The sequence below is a fragment of the Toxorhynchites rutilus genome, chromosome 2 (genome assembly GCF_029784135.1).
Source record: "Toxorhynchites rutilus septentrionalis strain SRP chromosome 2, ASM2978413v1, whole genome shotgun sequence".
In the NCBI taxonomy this organism is placed as follows: Eukaryota; Metazoa; Arthropoda; class Insecta; order Diptera; family Culicidae; genus Toxorhynchites; species Toxorhynchites rutilus.
Window position 1 is genome coordinate 99,632,919 of NC_073745.1, and position 16,220 is coordinate 99,649,138.

General features: G+C 37.8%; 1 protein-coding gene across 6 annotated transcripts in view; it reads right to left on the minus strand.

Annotated features, from left to right (window-relative positions):
- Positions 1-16,220, minus strand: part of LOC129764539 (NAD kinase-like) — a 111,875-nt gene that overhangs the window by 23,065 nt on the left and 72,590 nt on the right. For 3 of the 6 annotated variants that reach the window (XM_055763724.1, XM_055763726.1, XM_055763725.1), the window contains exon 2: positions 13,294-14,194. The exons of 2 other annotated variants lie outside the window; for them this stretch is intronic. In XM_055763724.1, the coding sequence (XP_055619699.1) occupies positions 13,294-13,871 (578 nt within the window). In that variant the 5' untranslated portion in view covers positions 13,872-14,194. Of the gene's footprint in view, positions 1-4,707; positions 4,895-13,293; positions 14,195-16,220 lie in introns of those variants that run through there. One more of the 6 variants, XM_055763730.1, reaches the window with a different exon arrangement.

The following is a 16,220-nucleotide window of genomic DNA, read 5'->3' on the forward strand; positions in this document are numbered from 1 at the left end:
TCGCTTGTTTATCACATGGAATATATATTCATAGAATTCGTCGAAGTTTTAGAATTATTTTTTTTGTAGAAAATGTTGGTGGCTCTGAAAAGAAATAGTGATTTTCGTGTTTGGTAGAAACAGTTTAAGGTGCACCCGTGGTCGAGTGGTTAGCGTCTCACATTATCATGCCGGGTGTTCGGGTTCGATTCCCGTTCTGCTCGGGGGATATTTCGTCAAAGAAATTTCCTTCGACTTGCACTGTGGTCACTGCTTTGATAAAAGCGACCAGCAAGAAGAAAATACCTGCTACTGTAAAATGCTTGTTAACCATCCACCGGTGAACGAGATGATAGTGGGTGCAATCAAAACGCTGAAGGAACACAATGGTTTATCGCTGCAGGTCATTAAGGAAATACCTGGCACCTACAAGATTGATGTGGCGAAGCTAATTTCGTTCAACAAGCCGGTTTGTGGAAACGAAGGGCTCTGTCGTGTCGTGGCTGTCTGTCGTGTTTGTTCAAGCCGGTTAAAAAGACTACCAGTGAGAAGCTACTGCTACTGCCGGTGTGGCTGCTCGAAAGCAAAAGTCAACTAAATTAATGAATCTCTGCACAGAAGCCTTGAACGTCGGACCCAAAGAAATCAGCAACAGCGAAAAAGCTAAACATCATCACGCAGAACACGAGAGATTTTGTTTTGTTTTCAGCAAATCAAATATCAAATATCAAATAGTTCTTCTCAGAACTCGAAATTTCTTCAAAGCGAAAGAGTTTTCAAATAGTATGATCAAATACTTTTTGTAATTTCTTCAAGCAAGTGCGATCAACGTGAAAATACATCTTTCGGAAACTTATTAGGGATACAAGATGAATCTTGAGAAAGTCAATTCATTCAAAACCTTTTGTCTCCAACGTAACGCTCTCGTGTTTAAATTCTCCCAAATATTCATTCATCAATTCAATGAGAATTGATTCAGATGATCTCTAAACCAACTATAATCATACGTCAACCTTGCGGTTATACCACAGATATAACCCACTTCCTGTTTTTTCTGTTAAGAATCCGAAAATACGATCGGTTGCGCGGGAACAGCCTCCTTTGTCATTTTTCTCATGTTTCGAACTAGGATTGGGCGATCTCGAATCGATTCTTAGAAGATCGATCTCTTCCATTCCGATTTCCGATTTTTTGGATCGATCTTTCGTACTCGAGAAAATCGATTTTTTAGCTTTCGATCTTTTCGATCTTTTTGTAGATTTGTTTTTCAGTATACATCGATGTTTTATCTCACCAAAGGCACCTAACATTTTTTTAAACATAATGTCAACATTTGGATCACTTCTTCTACGATTTACTTCTGCAAAAATGCTGACAGAGACAGAACTAGCGGCAGCCACTGAAGGGATGAACTGTAACCGGTTGCGGATAGGATCACTGAACCTGATGTTGACATCAATCACAGGCGAAAGGTTGTTTTCTAGAACTGGCGCCAAAAACAAGAATCGTCTTCGACTAAATGACAGACGTATGGCACGATTGGCTTTTATGGGATCATTTTCAGCTGAGTACTGGGTGGTTGTTCAATTTCTATGAATGCTTTTTTCAATTAATTTATTCAATAAAACGACTACCTGACGGCACAAGGTGAATGCCCTGTGGCTGTGGTCTTCATGCTGAGAAACAAAACAAAATGCTTTTGATGTTTGAAAAGAGAAATGAATTTTGTATTCCCTGTTTAAAGAAAATACGGCATTCATATAGAATAAACAGATAAATCGAAAAAAAAATAATTTTTCAAAAATCGATTCGGCAAAGATCGATTTTTTGGTACCGATATAATCAGTGGATCGATCTCAACGCCGTTTGGAAAATCGATTCGATAAGATCGATCTTTTTATAAAGATCGCCCAATCCTATTTCGAACCACTTTTTCTCATGTTTTTTAGGCTTAAAAGGCTAAAAAATCAGTGCTCCGCCAATACATACATTGTTCATTTTTGACGAAGCGGATAGGTAAGCACAGGAATGCACAGAGCAAATGCATGTGAATACTTTCACTTGTCGCAAACTGAAAGCATTCACGGATTAGGGAATTGTAATGTATAGCATATCAAACAAATCTTCAATTTCCAATTCGATTCGATAAACAGTAAACAAATAGTTTTCAAACCTATTTCATGAAAACATGATGCAGTTCCATGTCCAAAAATATAGTATTATTTATCGTAGAAGATACGACATGTCAGTTGAGGTTTTCCAAGAATCTATCAATTTTATCTGCTGCTCAGTCGAGCTATTTGTCATCGGTCGTCGTGATTTTCAACAATAACTTGAATGCACATAGCGTACCAAAAAATTTTGGTACGAAGTATTCCTTTCAAGAAACCCGAACAAAACATTTATATTATTTTGGTACGGAAATTTTCAACACTATTATAAAAAGTTGATCACACTTCGACGAAATGACGTACAGGGTCTTCCAGATTAAACGCAACAAATTTTAATAACTTCTACAAAAGTAAAAACACGAAAGTGAAGCTTATCTTAGGGCACCATCATGTGACCACCCCTTTTTTCGATACCGCGTTTTAAATGGTGAACAAAACTCTTCATGCACAACTCTAACATTAAGACTTCGATGCTGTTGAAAATCCGAGTCATTTCTTCTATAAGTTCCTCCAAATTTAGTGCCACGTACCCCCAGAGGAAGTAATCGACGACGAGAAATGATGAAACTCCTACCATAAGAAGACAAAATTTCATTTAGGCTTCAGTTGCTCGAATAATACGATTTCACTAAAAATACACGTTCTTGTAAATTGTACATCTTGACACTAAAAACATTTTTATAAGGAGCTATTCGTTTTTTTTGCGTTTAATTTGAAAGACCCTGTATAATAGCAGCTAGAGAGTGATGATGACGTTTGTTTACATCTGCAGTAAATCAAACATCTGCCTTGGTCGTCCGGTGAAGAGTGCTACTGTATTTTTGCATCACACGTACACAATTGCGCATTGATTCCTTGGCCCAAGGTAGATTGAAGAGTTCTCTATGCAATTTGGTGGTGTGATTATTCTGCTCTTGCACGCAGTGGGAAACGAGATAGATGCTAAAAATGGAATAGATCTCCGTGTTTGTTGTGGTACATGCGCTCGTTGGATCAGAGAGATTCTCGTGTTGAATGTATTATTAGCTGAGGTTCTTTCGCTTTTCAATAAATTCGGCCCGCTTAGGACATTGGCGACTAGCTGACGGAGTGATCTTCGTAAAAAGAATCTTTTTGCATCACAATTATATTTATGCGTTGCCAGAGTTAGATCGAAAAGATTGAAAAGTATGGAACAACGGCTCTGGTGGGAGAAAATATAATCGACTGTAATCGAATGTTTGTCAACTGCGAGAAAAACCATTGCAATAACTTTTGCAAAGAATACCCAGTGCAATGCGTACATTGGCATAAGGACAAAAATCTCGACATATGACCAACTTGTGGATTGTTCTCGTGAGAATAAAAATGAATGAGCTGCTTCCATAAAACAGCCCTTTTCAAGGCCACCAGTAAATCTTCGTGCACAAACAATGTAACGCGACAGAGGTCGAGATCGCGAAACCTGTATTATATATACGACTTGCATTACGTAAGGAGAAGGAGGGGATCCAGAATCCGTAACTTCCATGTTACGTAATTTGTGAACCGGGCCCTAAAAGTTATTTCAAAAATTTCGATGCGTTGTAATAGAATATCCGAAGTAATGAAAAGTGAATTGAATTTGATATTTTTTTGACGGAAGTGAGCTTGTGTGAATTCAAGAGTGTGTTCGAACTTATCAGTAACTTTTTACGATCGGTCATTCAATTTTCGTGGATTATTTCTAGGGGAAATTGTGTTTTTGGGAGCGTTGGAGAAATAATTCTGTAAAGAGATACTGAAAAACTTCTTGGATATTAAATATTTTTAGTGTATCAGTATCACTCTAAACAATAATCGACAGTACATGCCGAGGCTGAGAGTTAATTTGACAATTTGCTCAAATTAGCTTTTTCTCGTTTTGCGAATCGTTCAGCATCTTTCAGTACAAGCATTTATCATCAACCCTTGTCAATGCTACCAAATATTTGTATTTTGATTTCATTCTCAAATTTCTACAAGCTTTGATTTATGCCGGTCACTGTATAAAACGAAGAATGTTAATAAAATCTAAAACTTCCTCATCACCGAATTTTGATTTAGATCGCTGACAAGAACAAAGTATCAAGCTAAATGTATGGACCCCCTCAAGAAAAAAAAACACTCATCCCGAAGAGTCTGACAAGCATCAGATTTCGAATACATGACTCACGAGTGAATCAAGAACGCAGCGGTGAGATCTGTCAGGAATTGTTTACCAAGATGAACGCGACGGAAAGAATAATTAACACGGGCAGCCGCAGAAGTGCAGGGAAGGCTGCGCTTGTCTCCATTGATTCATCTGATGTGATCTGTCGAGAACAATTCAATATCCAGTTTTCTCGGGTTATGGAAGTAAATTTAAATTGCTCCTTCGAATGAAAAAAAAAACTATTTGAATATTACATTTTGTCATGACCGGTTTGTTTTGTGGCGCATGGAGAGCACCGCTCAAAGTGACAAAAATTTCCAAGATCTTCGAACTAAGAATCTATTCTTTATTCACTTGAAATAATTCCACACATATTTCAGTATTGAAAAAGAATCATCAAATTACCTTTGGCACCCGCGAACAGGCGACATTCAATCAGCCATGCTTGCACCCGTCACGTTACTATTAATCAGCAAACACTTACTGGGGTATTCCGCCCAAATAAAGCACTTCAAAGTGATCAATACAGTCCCCTAAATGCAACTAGATTGTATGTGAAAGATGGCACGTTTATGGTCTAATTACACTCACCAACTTCGTGCCACTGTCTGGAGTGAACTGAACAGTGCAATTATTGCCACTTCAATCGGGCCGTGAAAAAAAGACCCACTTAAGATTCGTTGATACCTTCCCGGCCAGACATATCGATAGTCGAAACGAACAGAGCTGATTAGCATTTTGGCTGCCTTCCCTGGGCAGTGTTCTAGAACCGTCCGCGAGTGTAGACAACTCTATTCTCGTAACCGCATACGCGTACCGGTAAGCGTCGTACGTAATGCAACTCGACCTGGGTCAAGTAATGCAGCATATACAGTTCACAATTAGAATAGTCTGCTTGTGTGTTTTGGGTGTTGCGTTTAAAGCACCCGCCAGTGCATATTGTGATGAGTTGACGAAATAGCACTTTCTTTGTTTCATTCAAAATAATTCGCTTCGATTCCAAATCACGATAACACTTCTTATTAGCGAATGAATTGAATTCGCTTACTAGACAAATATACAGCTTCCGGTTTATTTTTATCGAAAAAAAACTTGATGAAATGCGGATACTTGATACGATACGATATTGAATAGCAAAAACAAAAGATTCACATTCCAAGCGCTCTAACAATTTAAAAACAGAGAAAATAAATCAGCGTCAACACCTATAGATACAACTAGATGAATTGAATTCATCCTAAGCGTTTGGAACGAGAGCGAGGGTCGGATCTGTTTATATTACCTATCCCATCCAAAAAAGAATTACAAGCAGGGCCTTACAATTTCACTTCAGTTGTCACATCATCAATCAATAATGAGCCTATCGCCTTCCAATTCCATACAAATTGAAATCGAATGAGAGTGTCTTATATCGGAAGAAAATTTCGTTGGAGCTCGAACCGTAATCACTGCAACTAATGAAAATGACAATGTGACAGCCTCAACCAGTTTGAAGATATTAAATCGAATGAAATTTTCAATTGAAAGCAATGATCTTCCTTTCTCATGTGAAACTGAAAGAGACATATAGCCCATTCAAACGATAATGAATAGTGCAGTTTCAATCGTCAAGTGAAAGCGTCTGCTCCCAAACACAAATAAAACTACCACAGAACGAAAACTAAATTGAATAATCGATGTTTCAGTATGCGTAGTGAATACACACAATCGAAATTAAAATTGGCTAAAGAGAATGGAAGAAGTAAAAAAAAGTCATTCTTCTGTTTCAAAATTGTCAAGCCCTGATTCGTTTCTGTTGATTGGAGCATGCAGATTATAGTTTGTAGTCTAGAACGTTTATTTAATAACATTCACCGGGAAATATTTTACCCGAAAAGCATTCACTCGAATGTCGTTCACCCAAATGTAACAATAACTCGAGCGCTCCAAATTGTCAACTTTCATCTACGTAAATAAGCTTTCTATAAACGTGTCCAAATGCGCGGTGATTTCTTTTGGACGCAAACGTTCTCTTTTTCACTTCGGTTACAGTCTGGAAGGTGTACAATTACAGCGAGAATCGACTATCAAGGACTTGGGCATCCTGATTGAAACGAAAGTAACCTTCAAGGATCACATCGCACTCGTTGTATCTAAAGTCTCTTCGCAGCTGGGATTTCTCTTTCGTTTTGCAAAAAAGTTTAGGGATATCTACTGCCTGAAAGCTCTGTACTGCTAAATTGTGCGCCCCATCCTGGAATATTCATCGGTCATCTGGTCACCTTACTACCAGAATGAAATCCAATTAATTGAGGCAGTACAGCGAAAATTCTTCCGCTTTGCTCTACGTCATCTTAGGTGGATGGACCCATTGAACCTGCCCAGTTACAAGAGCCGTTGCTTACCGTCGCAGCCTTCGTACACACTCGTTCCTTAGTACCCCTTCTGCTAGAACGAATTATGGTTTGCATGAACCAATGCGTAGTATGTCTCGTCTCTTCAATAGGTGTTACCACGTTTTTAATTTTAATATGACGCGTAAAACAAATAAGTGTAGCTTTAGAAGTGTTCTGTCTTAATTTATGTTATTTTACTTGACCTGCCATCGTCATTGGGGTGCAATGCTACCTGTTGACTGTATCAGACGGGGTAAAAATCTTTTTCATCTGCACTTTTTCTTCCATAAATCTGTACCATCGGAAACATTCATTGCTGGTTAATTTTGATAGCATACTATAATTCAATAAAATATTCGAGCTGCCGCCACGATATTTGAACAAATCTTCTTATTGTAAAATTGCGTTCATCGTGTTGTTTCTGGGCCTATTTTGAATATTATTTCTTGTTTGATTAAATTCTCAGAAGATCGATGGTTGCCGAGGAGTGAAGCATAGTGAGAAGGTTAGAAACAAGGCATCGAAGTGAAGAAAATACAAACAACAGGTTCGTTTGCTGAAACTGAAATTTCCTTTCGGGGAAATATTAATTTTAGGGTATAGAATTCGATCTCCAGATCTTGTAAATTTCCATTGTAGAACCTTGGAAATACTTTTAACACAACGCTGGAAAAGAGAGCCGACAACAGAAGCGTACATGGAGCACAAATCTGTTCTTCACATCAGGCTACACATACACATTTTGTTATGTTTTGAGTCATACACCCAATCTAGCGTTGACAGAATAAAAATCATCTTCGGTTTTTTTTCGTGAAATTAATAAATAAAACCACATTTGTCAAGAGTTTTGAATGTTTTTAGGTGTGGGAGCAGACCTCTCTCTCAGACTGAACGTCAGCTTGGAATTGAACAAAAAAAGTCCAAACGATGTCACATGCAGGGGCCGAACCAAAGCAGGCTGGAATGCAGGGCTGTTTTATGTAACTACGCTTAAACCACTGGTACCGTTGAACAAACAATTGAGAATATTACACCATATTATGAAAAAAAAAGTTGGATCTTAGAAGTATGCATGGGAAGCAGAAAACGAAATGCGAAAGGTTTGAGAGAAAAAACATCCGTTTTCACCCACAGGGCAAAAAGGTGAGGATATGAGAAGCGAGAGAATGTTATACGCTCACTTCGATTCTAGCGAGAAACACAATGCCGATTTTTATTTTTCGGAAAGTTTAGATCAGATTTGAAAATCTTTAATCTGTTCCGTACAGAGTCTAAGAAAATGACGAAAAAATCTGAACCTTTCCAAATAAATCTGTACGTGTGGCACTGCTTTCAACAAAAGATACGCGTTTTTGAATGAAATGAACGTACAAGAGAAAGCTGGTCATTTTGATACTGCTTATAAAAAATAAATACACAAATACCTTCCTATAATGAAACCTGTTTATGTTTCGAACAAATGGTTCATTCTGGTTCATATGGTATTCGAATAAACGTTACACTCGGGTGAAAGTTATATTTGGATAAATGTTATTTTCGGACGAATGATATTAATTTTTGTTCAGGTAAATATCTATCGAGTAACAGTTATTGAATTTGAGTATACATACAGTTGTAAAAAGATCAAATTGCAAGCATATGTTTTGAGGACATAATGATCAAAATGTGCTTTGCAAATATACAGCTAGCAAGCGTAGTATAGTTGGGTAGTTGCTATCCGTGTCTAACCTGATCCAGCGAAATTGCACAAAAAACACACTAAATGGTGCTTGGAGGTAACTCATTCTCATTGTACAAGTATTGACGATACGAACATTAAATGGTCTATCACGACGTCTAACCAAGTTCTTATAGTCACCAGGCGAAGGGAAGGAATGTTCGTATGATATTCGCAGCTAGAGATGTTGCCTTTGAATCGTAAATTCTATTGATATGCGTAGACTGAGACTATCATTTGGTAGCCTCTCTAATAAATCGAAAAGGTAAACTATATTGTGACTCAATAAGTTCTATTGTTTATCGTATACTTCGATACGCGTCGGCGGATATTATCTCTGAACAACCTGAGAAAGCAACCGAGAACTCAAATGCAACAAACTGGACCTGTCGGAGGTGGCTGTTTGTGTTTTTGTTTTTGTGTAGATAGATAGTATAAAGCAACATTTCTATTGGATAAGACTTTGTGCGGAAATGTAGCCGTTTGATTCGCATGTAAGCTCGAGAAGTAAAATACTACATAGAATTGTATCGGTATGGTTACATTGCTTACCCTCGACTCGATTAACATAAGTTTTGATAATTTATGTATTTTTTACTAAAAATGTCAAAAATTGAAAAAGGTATATTTTCTTCGTTTAAGTATGATGTTTTTGCTGACTTTGACGAACATACTCATACAAAAAAATATTTTTGAACCGTTTGACCGATTTACGACCTTCTTATGAACTTACTAGAAAAATATAAACTGCATTCCGAATATCTACTGCTAAAGGGTGTACCGTTTGAAATCCGCACACACTGAAATTGCTCTAACTTTTGATCTGATGGGTAAAATTAATAGAAATTTTACGTAGACATAGTTTAATGTGTATTGTTCACACTCTGTGAGTTGATTTCATCAGCTGCGCAATTTCATCAGGTGACTGTTGATCGGAAGCAAATATCCGAAAATAAAAGCTGACAGGTCGACGAAAACGATAACAAACATGTGGTTGGGGCCTTTAAAAGGGAACCGAACGCCTTAGTTCGAGATGTAGTTAAAAAGTTGCACGTGAGCAAGACTTTGGTGCCGAATACCAAAACTAAACGTATTACGTACGTTTACGGTTCAGAAGTCCCCAAACCGTGACGAAAAACAGAATGCGTTCGCAAATAGCCGTACCCGGAAGTTGTACTACCAGAAGTTGACAAAACCACACGGCTGCGTAATGGATGACGAGACATATGTAAAGGCGGACTTCAACCAGATTCCATGAAACCTGTATGTGGCTGCCAAGAATAAGTTGGATGATCCCAATAACCTCCGGACACAGAAGGTGTCTAAGTTCGCCAAGAAGTTCTTAATTTGGCAAGCGATTTGTACTTGCAGAAGGCGGAATATACCTTTCGTTACCGCAAGCACCATTAATGGTGCTTGCGGTGTATTTGGAAGATTGTCTCCAAAGTGGAACAGCGCCCGGTAGAAAAATACTGGACCATTCTGAACCATTCATTATTGGACCGTTCTAAAGCGACCTAAAAGCGTAAAGAATGTAGAAGAAATCAAGAAAGCATGGGTTAATATGCAAAAAAAACTGTCGATTCTGAGGTCGTGCAGGATCTTTTGGTTGGGGTTGAGGCCATGGTTCGCGCATTTGGATATAAGGCCGAAATAAATTAAATGAATGATGCCAAATCTATGTTTATTGTTTCTCTTTACTCCCCGAAAATTTGGTGATAATCGGATAAAAACTTTAATTTTGAGAACGAATTTTGTGTGTGTGGATTTTAAGCGGTGCACCCTTTAAACGAAAACATAAAAAAAGTTTTTTAATGGTTTTTGAGATGTCGAGAATACAGAAATCCTGGCTTTATACACTCGACAAAAAAAATTAAGGGGAACAGAGTGCGAAGTCGAAGGCGTTTGTAAGTACAAATATTGTAAGAAGTGATTATACTCACATATATACACACTCATTTCCACACATCACGCACTTTTCTCCCACAAACTCATAAAGACGAAAGTTACGAATCGTTCATTCTGAGAGTCGCGTAGGATTTTGTACTTCTAATACGATTTACAATTAAATGTTCCTCTAATTTACTTCAAACTTTAAAAATTCGGCTAGGAAAAAAGGTCGGAACGTATCAATATGAAACGTTCACAGATGTTTAGGGAATACACTACGCTAAAAATTTACCTGCAAACATTAGAGCTTACTGCGATATTTGCAGATTTACAGTGGATTTTGTAAAGCACTATAAAAATCCTGTTTTTGGCACTTTTTTGAAATCGATGCCAAAAATTTATATAATTTTTTTCGTCAAAGTAACAAATTATCCTTTTGCAGAATTTATTGGAGTTTTCAAAACTGCCTTCAGATTTGCGGTGCGATGGTTGTTTATTGAATTATTCATCATCAAAGACGACGGGCTAATTTTCCATTCAAACTGAAATAAATCTGTGTGGGAAGACCCTACAGGAACATTTTTGAAATGAAAGCTGGTTGATAAGGTTGATTGGATTTGCTGTTGAGTTGGTTAGCAAAAAAAAATTGTGTTAGTCGAGAATATTCTTGAAAAAACAGAGAAAAATCGATTTTTCATTTCTTCCCGATATTGTTGCCCACTACACCTACACTCTGTTCCTCTAATTTTTTTGTCGAGTGTATATTGGAAATTTGATACTTACTTACAAAAAACACCAAACAATTAGAAAGGGATATGTATTTCCGTTATTGAGGTAGATTTTTTAATAGTACAGGGCGGACTCGATTATATACAGTCTCCAATTTATTTTCACTGCATACAATCGAGTCAAAAAAAATTTTTTTTTTCTTTATTTCCTTTTTAAACATATATTTTTCGTTTTTTGAATATAACAGTAGAATCTCATTTTTTATTTACCCCCTTAAAGTCATAAGATACCATTCCCATATGAAAATCTGAATTCTTTCAGGAGGTGATAGGGGATCATATTTGATGAAAAAAATCCTTCTACACATATGTTCGAATTTCGACAACCGCATAGTTATTGAACTTTTTCTCTGTTTCTGGCTCTGTTTGCCTTAAGTTGACCCTAATTCAAAAATTACGCTACGTAGAACAATTCTGCTTCATTTGAAAAATTAGAAAATTCTATACAGGATACAGTGGTGAAACTTCCATGTTAATGGATTTAGGTAACATTTTAGAAGTGAAAAACTTAAAAAGTTATTGGTTTTAAGGATGTTATTCTCAATCTCATCCAAAAATACATAATAAACATGAATGTTTCTATCCACCAAATTCAAACTCTCTAACCGCTTTACAATTCGTTCTTAGACATCCAATCCTTCTATCTTTTTAAATTTTGCTGCAATGTCATTTCATATCAGCAAATCTTCAACTAGAATCTAAAAAAATCACGATTTTTACTACACTGTAATCATAATAACCAATTAACTTTCACTTTAACGCTGAAATATCAGTTTCACTTGAAACAAGTCATTATTGAAATATAAAAATGTTTTTGGACTGTACATAATCGAGTCTAAAATTGTATATAATCGAGTCTGTATGTAATCGAGTCCGACCTGTATTAGGTGATGTGTTTTGTTCAACACGTTGACTGCCACGTCAGTCACCGGTGACTGACAGTATAACATATGATAATAAAGGTAAATAATATAAGCATATAAGCTCATAAGCATTCCCTTTTGAATAGAAATTCCTTCCACTACGATAAGAAACGATGATCCTAATACGTTTAAAAATGTCCATTCAATCGCTATAGAACTGTGGCACTCAACGTGTTGATGGAAATATATATATCAATAACGGATAGAAAACTTCCAGAATTTTTTCAGATATATAAAATAGTTTCAGTTTTCGAAAATCATTTAAAAGGTATTAAAGGTAATGTGACCTGTATCAAATGATACTTATCCTATTTAGTCTCAACTCAATTTCGTCTCAACTTAGTATTGCTTGCGCCATTCATATGAGCACTTTGCTTAAATTCGTGTGACACATCGCACATTTTTATAACGTTGAATTCGGCACATTCAACAGTATACGATAAAAATGGACTGGAAATGACCATATAGACACCATAATAGGTCACCATAGGAAACGGAGGGTTACGTAGGCAAATAATTTCACGTTCGATTATTAGGTGGACGATAGTGGTTTCAATCTCTAGAAAGGAGTCGAATGAACTTAATGTACTTTTTTGCTTTTTTTTTCTTTATTATAGTGATTTTCAACACAATTCGGCTGGTTCGTCACTTTTACTTCCATTTTTGGAAGAATGTCGGGAGTGAGAATTGAACTCGTGATCTCTGCGTGAGAGGTATGGATGTTACCGCTACGCCAGATCGCCTCCACCAATGTAAGCTTTATTATTTAAAGCTTACATTTAGTTGATTCGCATATAAAAATATATAAATAAAATAATATTTAAAGCTTCTATAATAGCAATAATACCAAACGAAAAATATTGAATAGCCGTCTGATATGCGATTTAAGTGTAGATTTGATTGTACAGAAAACGCAAAGTACGTCCTATGGTAGGAACAACAAGGTATGACGAATTTACACTCGGCCGAATAAATTTCGGCCTAATTGATTTGAGTCAGAAGCGACAACGTTATTCGCCAGGAAGTAGTGTCATTGACGTAGTGAATCGATACGGGTAAATGAGTCTTTATGACATCGACGAAAGTGCTACTGAAGGTGCTTTTTACTTACTGTATTAATATTTTTTTTTTGTTCGCACGTAATGTTTAAGACATTTCAGAGGTTTAGATTCAGCTTCTAAAACCGCCGAGAGGTTTTGTAAACAGTTTCCACTGATCCTGAGCAAGATCAGTACTGAGACCCTAAGAATGTGCAATAAATATATTTGAGCTCAATTAGAATAGATAGTTCAACTTACGGCCACGTGCCGGATCTCCTGCGGCGCGTCTCGGACGAAAAGTACCCGTCGTCGTTAAGATAATCGTCATCACTCCACTCCACATGTTTGTAGCTGCTGGTGGCCGTCGCATTGGAGCTACCACTGCTACCGACGCTGGTACAACTGCTAGACGAACAACTGTTGCTGCTTCGATTGCGCTGCTTTATCACGTGCACATTCGAATGATGCCTACCGGCTCCGGCCCGATGATTGGTCGACACTTGTCTAGAACCCTCGAGGCGAGCTGAAGTGTTCTTCTCGCAGGTGCTGGTGGAGATTTTTTTCAACTGTTGAACTCGCCGAATCGAAGGGGCCAACTCACGGTCGTTATTGTTGATTATGTCATCCATGTTGGCCGAACAGCTGGGCCAATGATCCGAAGATTTTTGAGCAGACGGAGCGATACCGTTTGTGCCGTGTTGTGATTGGATTTGTTTAGGCGGCGGACCATCAACAGTAGCGGATCGCTGCCACCAGGAGGACAGTTTGTAATGGACCCGTTCCTCCAACCGTGATCGATGCAACGTTGCAAGGTCAACATCCGACAGATACGCCATCTGCTGGAGCTCTTACATCAATATGACGTGTACAACTGTCGTTAAAAACCTTGATTGATCACTGAGTTAGTGGTTTTTGTTCTTGCACTCAGTCAGTCACGCTAGAGATGATTACTGGTGGTTTAATCAACCGAGCGGAAACTTGCTGAGTAATGTTGCTGCTGCTGCTCTCACGCAAACCATTCCATTATTTTTCCGATATGAGTTGCTTGTAATGATCGAAACGATTGAACCGTAGAATATAGCACTTGTAACATCAACAAAAAAACGGCGCTTCAGCATCTACTTTGCACTTACTAACATTACACTTCTCATTCCAAGATCTGTGGAAGGAATGGTTCGAATTGTCAGAGACAGTTGCCGGTACTGACACCTTTCACACGCTAGTCTAAATGCCATGCGCTCTGTTCACAACCCCACAAGCAAAACATAGATAACAGCAGAAGCCAACGTTTCCAACACGACGACACTGTAACACGTTGTGGAGTATCACTCAAAGTCAAATGATTACAAACCGACAACAGGCAAGAAACAAACAAACAAACAAACAAACAACCAACCACGCTTCGTTTCCATTTCCTCAATCACAACAACAGCACCAACAACCAGTAGCCGTTATCAGCGGCTTGGGTAGCTTGAGTGGTGCGGGAATTGCAATGTTTATACCAATTCAGCTCACGTCCGAAGCATCACAGCCCCAACAGCTGATCACCACCGTAACATGACCTCTCTCGCAGGCAGCGAAATCGCAACCAAACCAAGATTATACCGGAATTTTGCGCTACCGTATTTACAACAAACACAACAACGCGTCATCGTCGTTATCATGAAACAGCATAAACAGCAGACATTGACCCACTGAGGGTGCATTCGCTTGGCCATCAGACGTTGAGTACCCACAACAACTCCGGCCACTTGATATGTTTCAACGCGGTGTTGTGCTGGGTGATAATAATAATACCCACCGTTACGTCCTAATTATGCGATAATGGACAGCAGCAGCAGAGAGAAAAAGGAGAATCGCGAATTAACGGCGAATCGCGAAGCGACCAATCAAATCGTACACCATCATTGTTTCCAGCAGTGAAGGAAATATTTCAAAATGTACGTTTTGGAACAATTATGCAGTTCGGTTTTAGGGATTGAATCAAATATCGCAATCTATCACCTTATAGATACGAACACATTCTTGATACCTCATCGACAAAACCGAATCACTCAAGTATAAGATTTTCAAAAATCCAACAAGTTACTCAACCTAAAAAAGATCCCATAAATAATGATTTGATTTATTCCAAAAGGTTCATAATATGAGTCGAGGTACACATCGTAGGGAAAATCAGAGTAAAACCGACACCTCCTGATTTTTTTAGAAGCATTTTTTTTTTGCAAATTTTGCGATGTCCTCTGTACCCACTTGCTATTTCATACATTCCGAGTCACCCTACAGCTGCGAAAGTCGCTTTGCTATCAAAACAAACAACAAAACAAAACCGGTCAACAAAAACGAAACGCTCCGTGTAAAACTTCGCTAGTGCAATTCAAGTGTTTTAGTCAGAAAATTTTGGGGAATTCGTTCCTATGAGATCCTTAATAGCGATATCCGTCATCTGGTCTTTAAATTGGCAAAAAAAACAATGTGAAACTCCCTTACAATAAAAAAAAATTATTGCAATCCAATTACGCATCATTTGCAAATATTCCCCGACAGGATGTCGATCTTACCCGGACTCCCGTTTATTTCACCTAAAAACATCAATTTTTGTATTCTACACTGCGTTTCAACTATAGAACCACTCATTTTTTCTGAGTTTCCAGAGATATGTAAGAAGTCGGTTGAATTGAAGTATACAGTATAGAATACAATAGCTTCCTTCATTTATAAGACTGGTCATTTCAACTTTATTGTGATGTTCAGGTGCGGAGCATTCGAAAAAACTAAAATTCCAGTGTTTCATAACTATAGAACCAGATCGAAAAACTCTCACTCCTTTACAAAATTAACGTCAATTTCACATGAATTACAATAAGTTTCTAATTCGTAGGTTATCTTTAGTTCTCAATCAGTTCAAAAAACCCATTCGGGGTGGTTTTGACCAAGTTGCGCCATATTGTAGTGTGTTCAGGTTCTACGCAGAGGATACTACTCGTTTATACCTTTCAAATGACTCATACTGCTTGTAAGCTGCATCTACTATACGTCCGATCACTCCTCATACGTTCCTGACAGGGTTTTGATTTGGTAAACAAGCTGACCAGTCCAGAATCTGAAGCCCCTATTCATTAAACTATGCCATAACCTTCAGGATATTATGAATTGATACCAAATCACTCAATTATCACATTGTT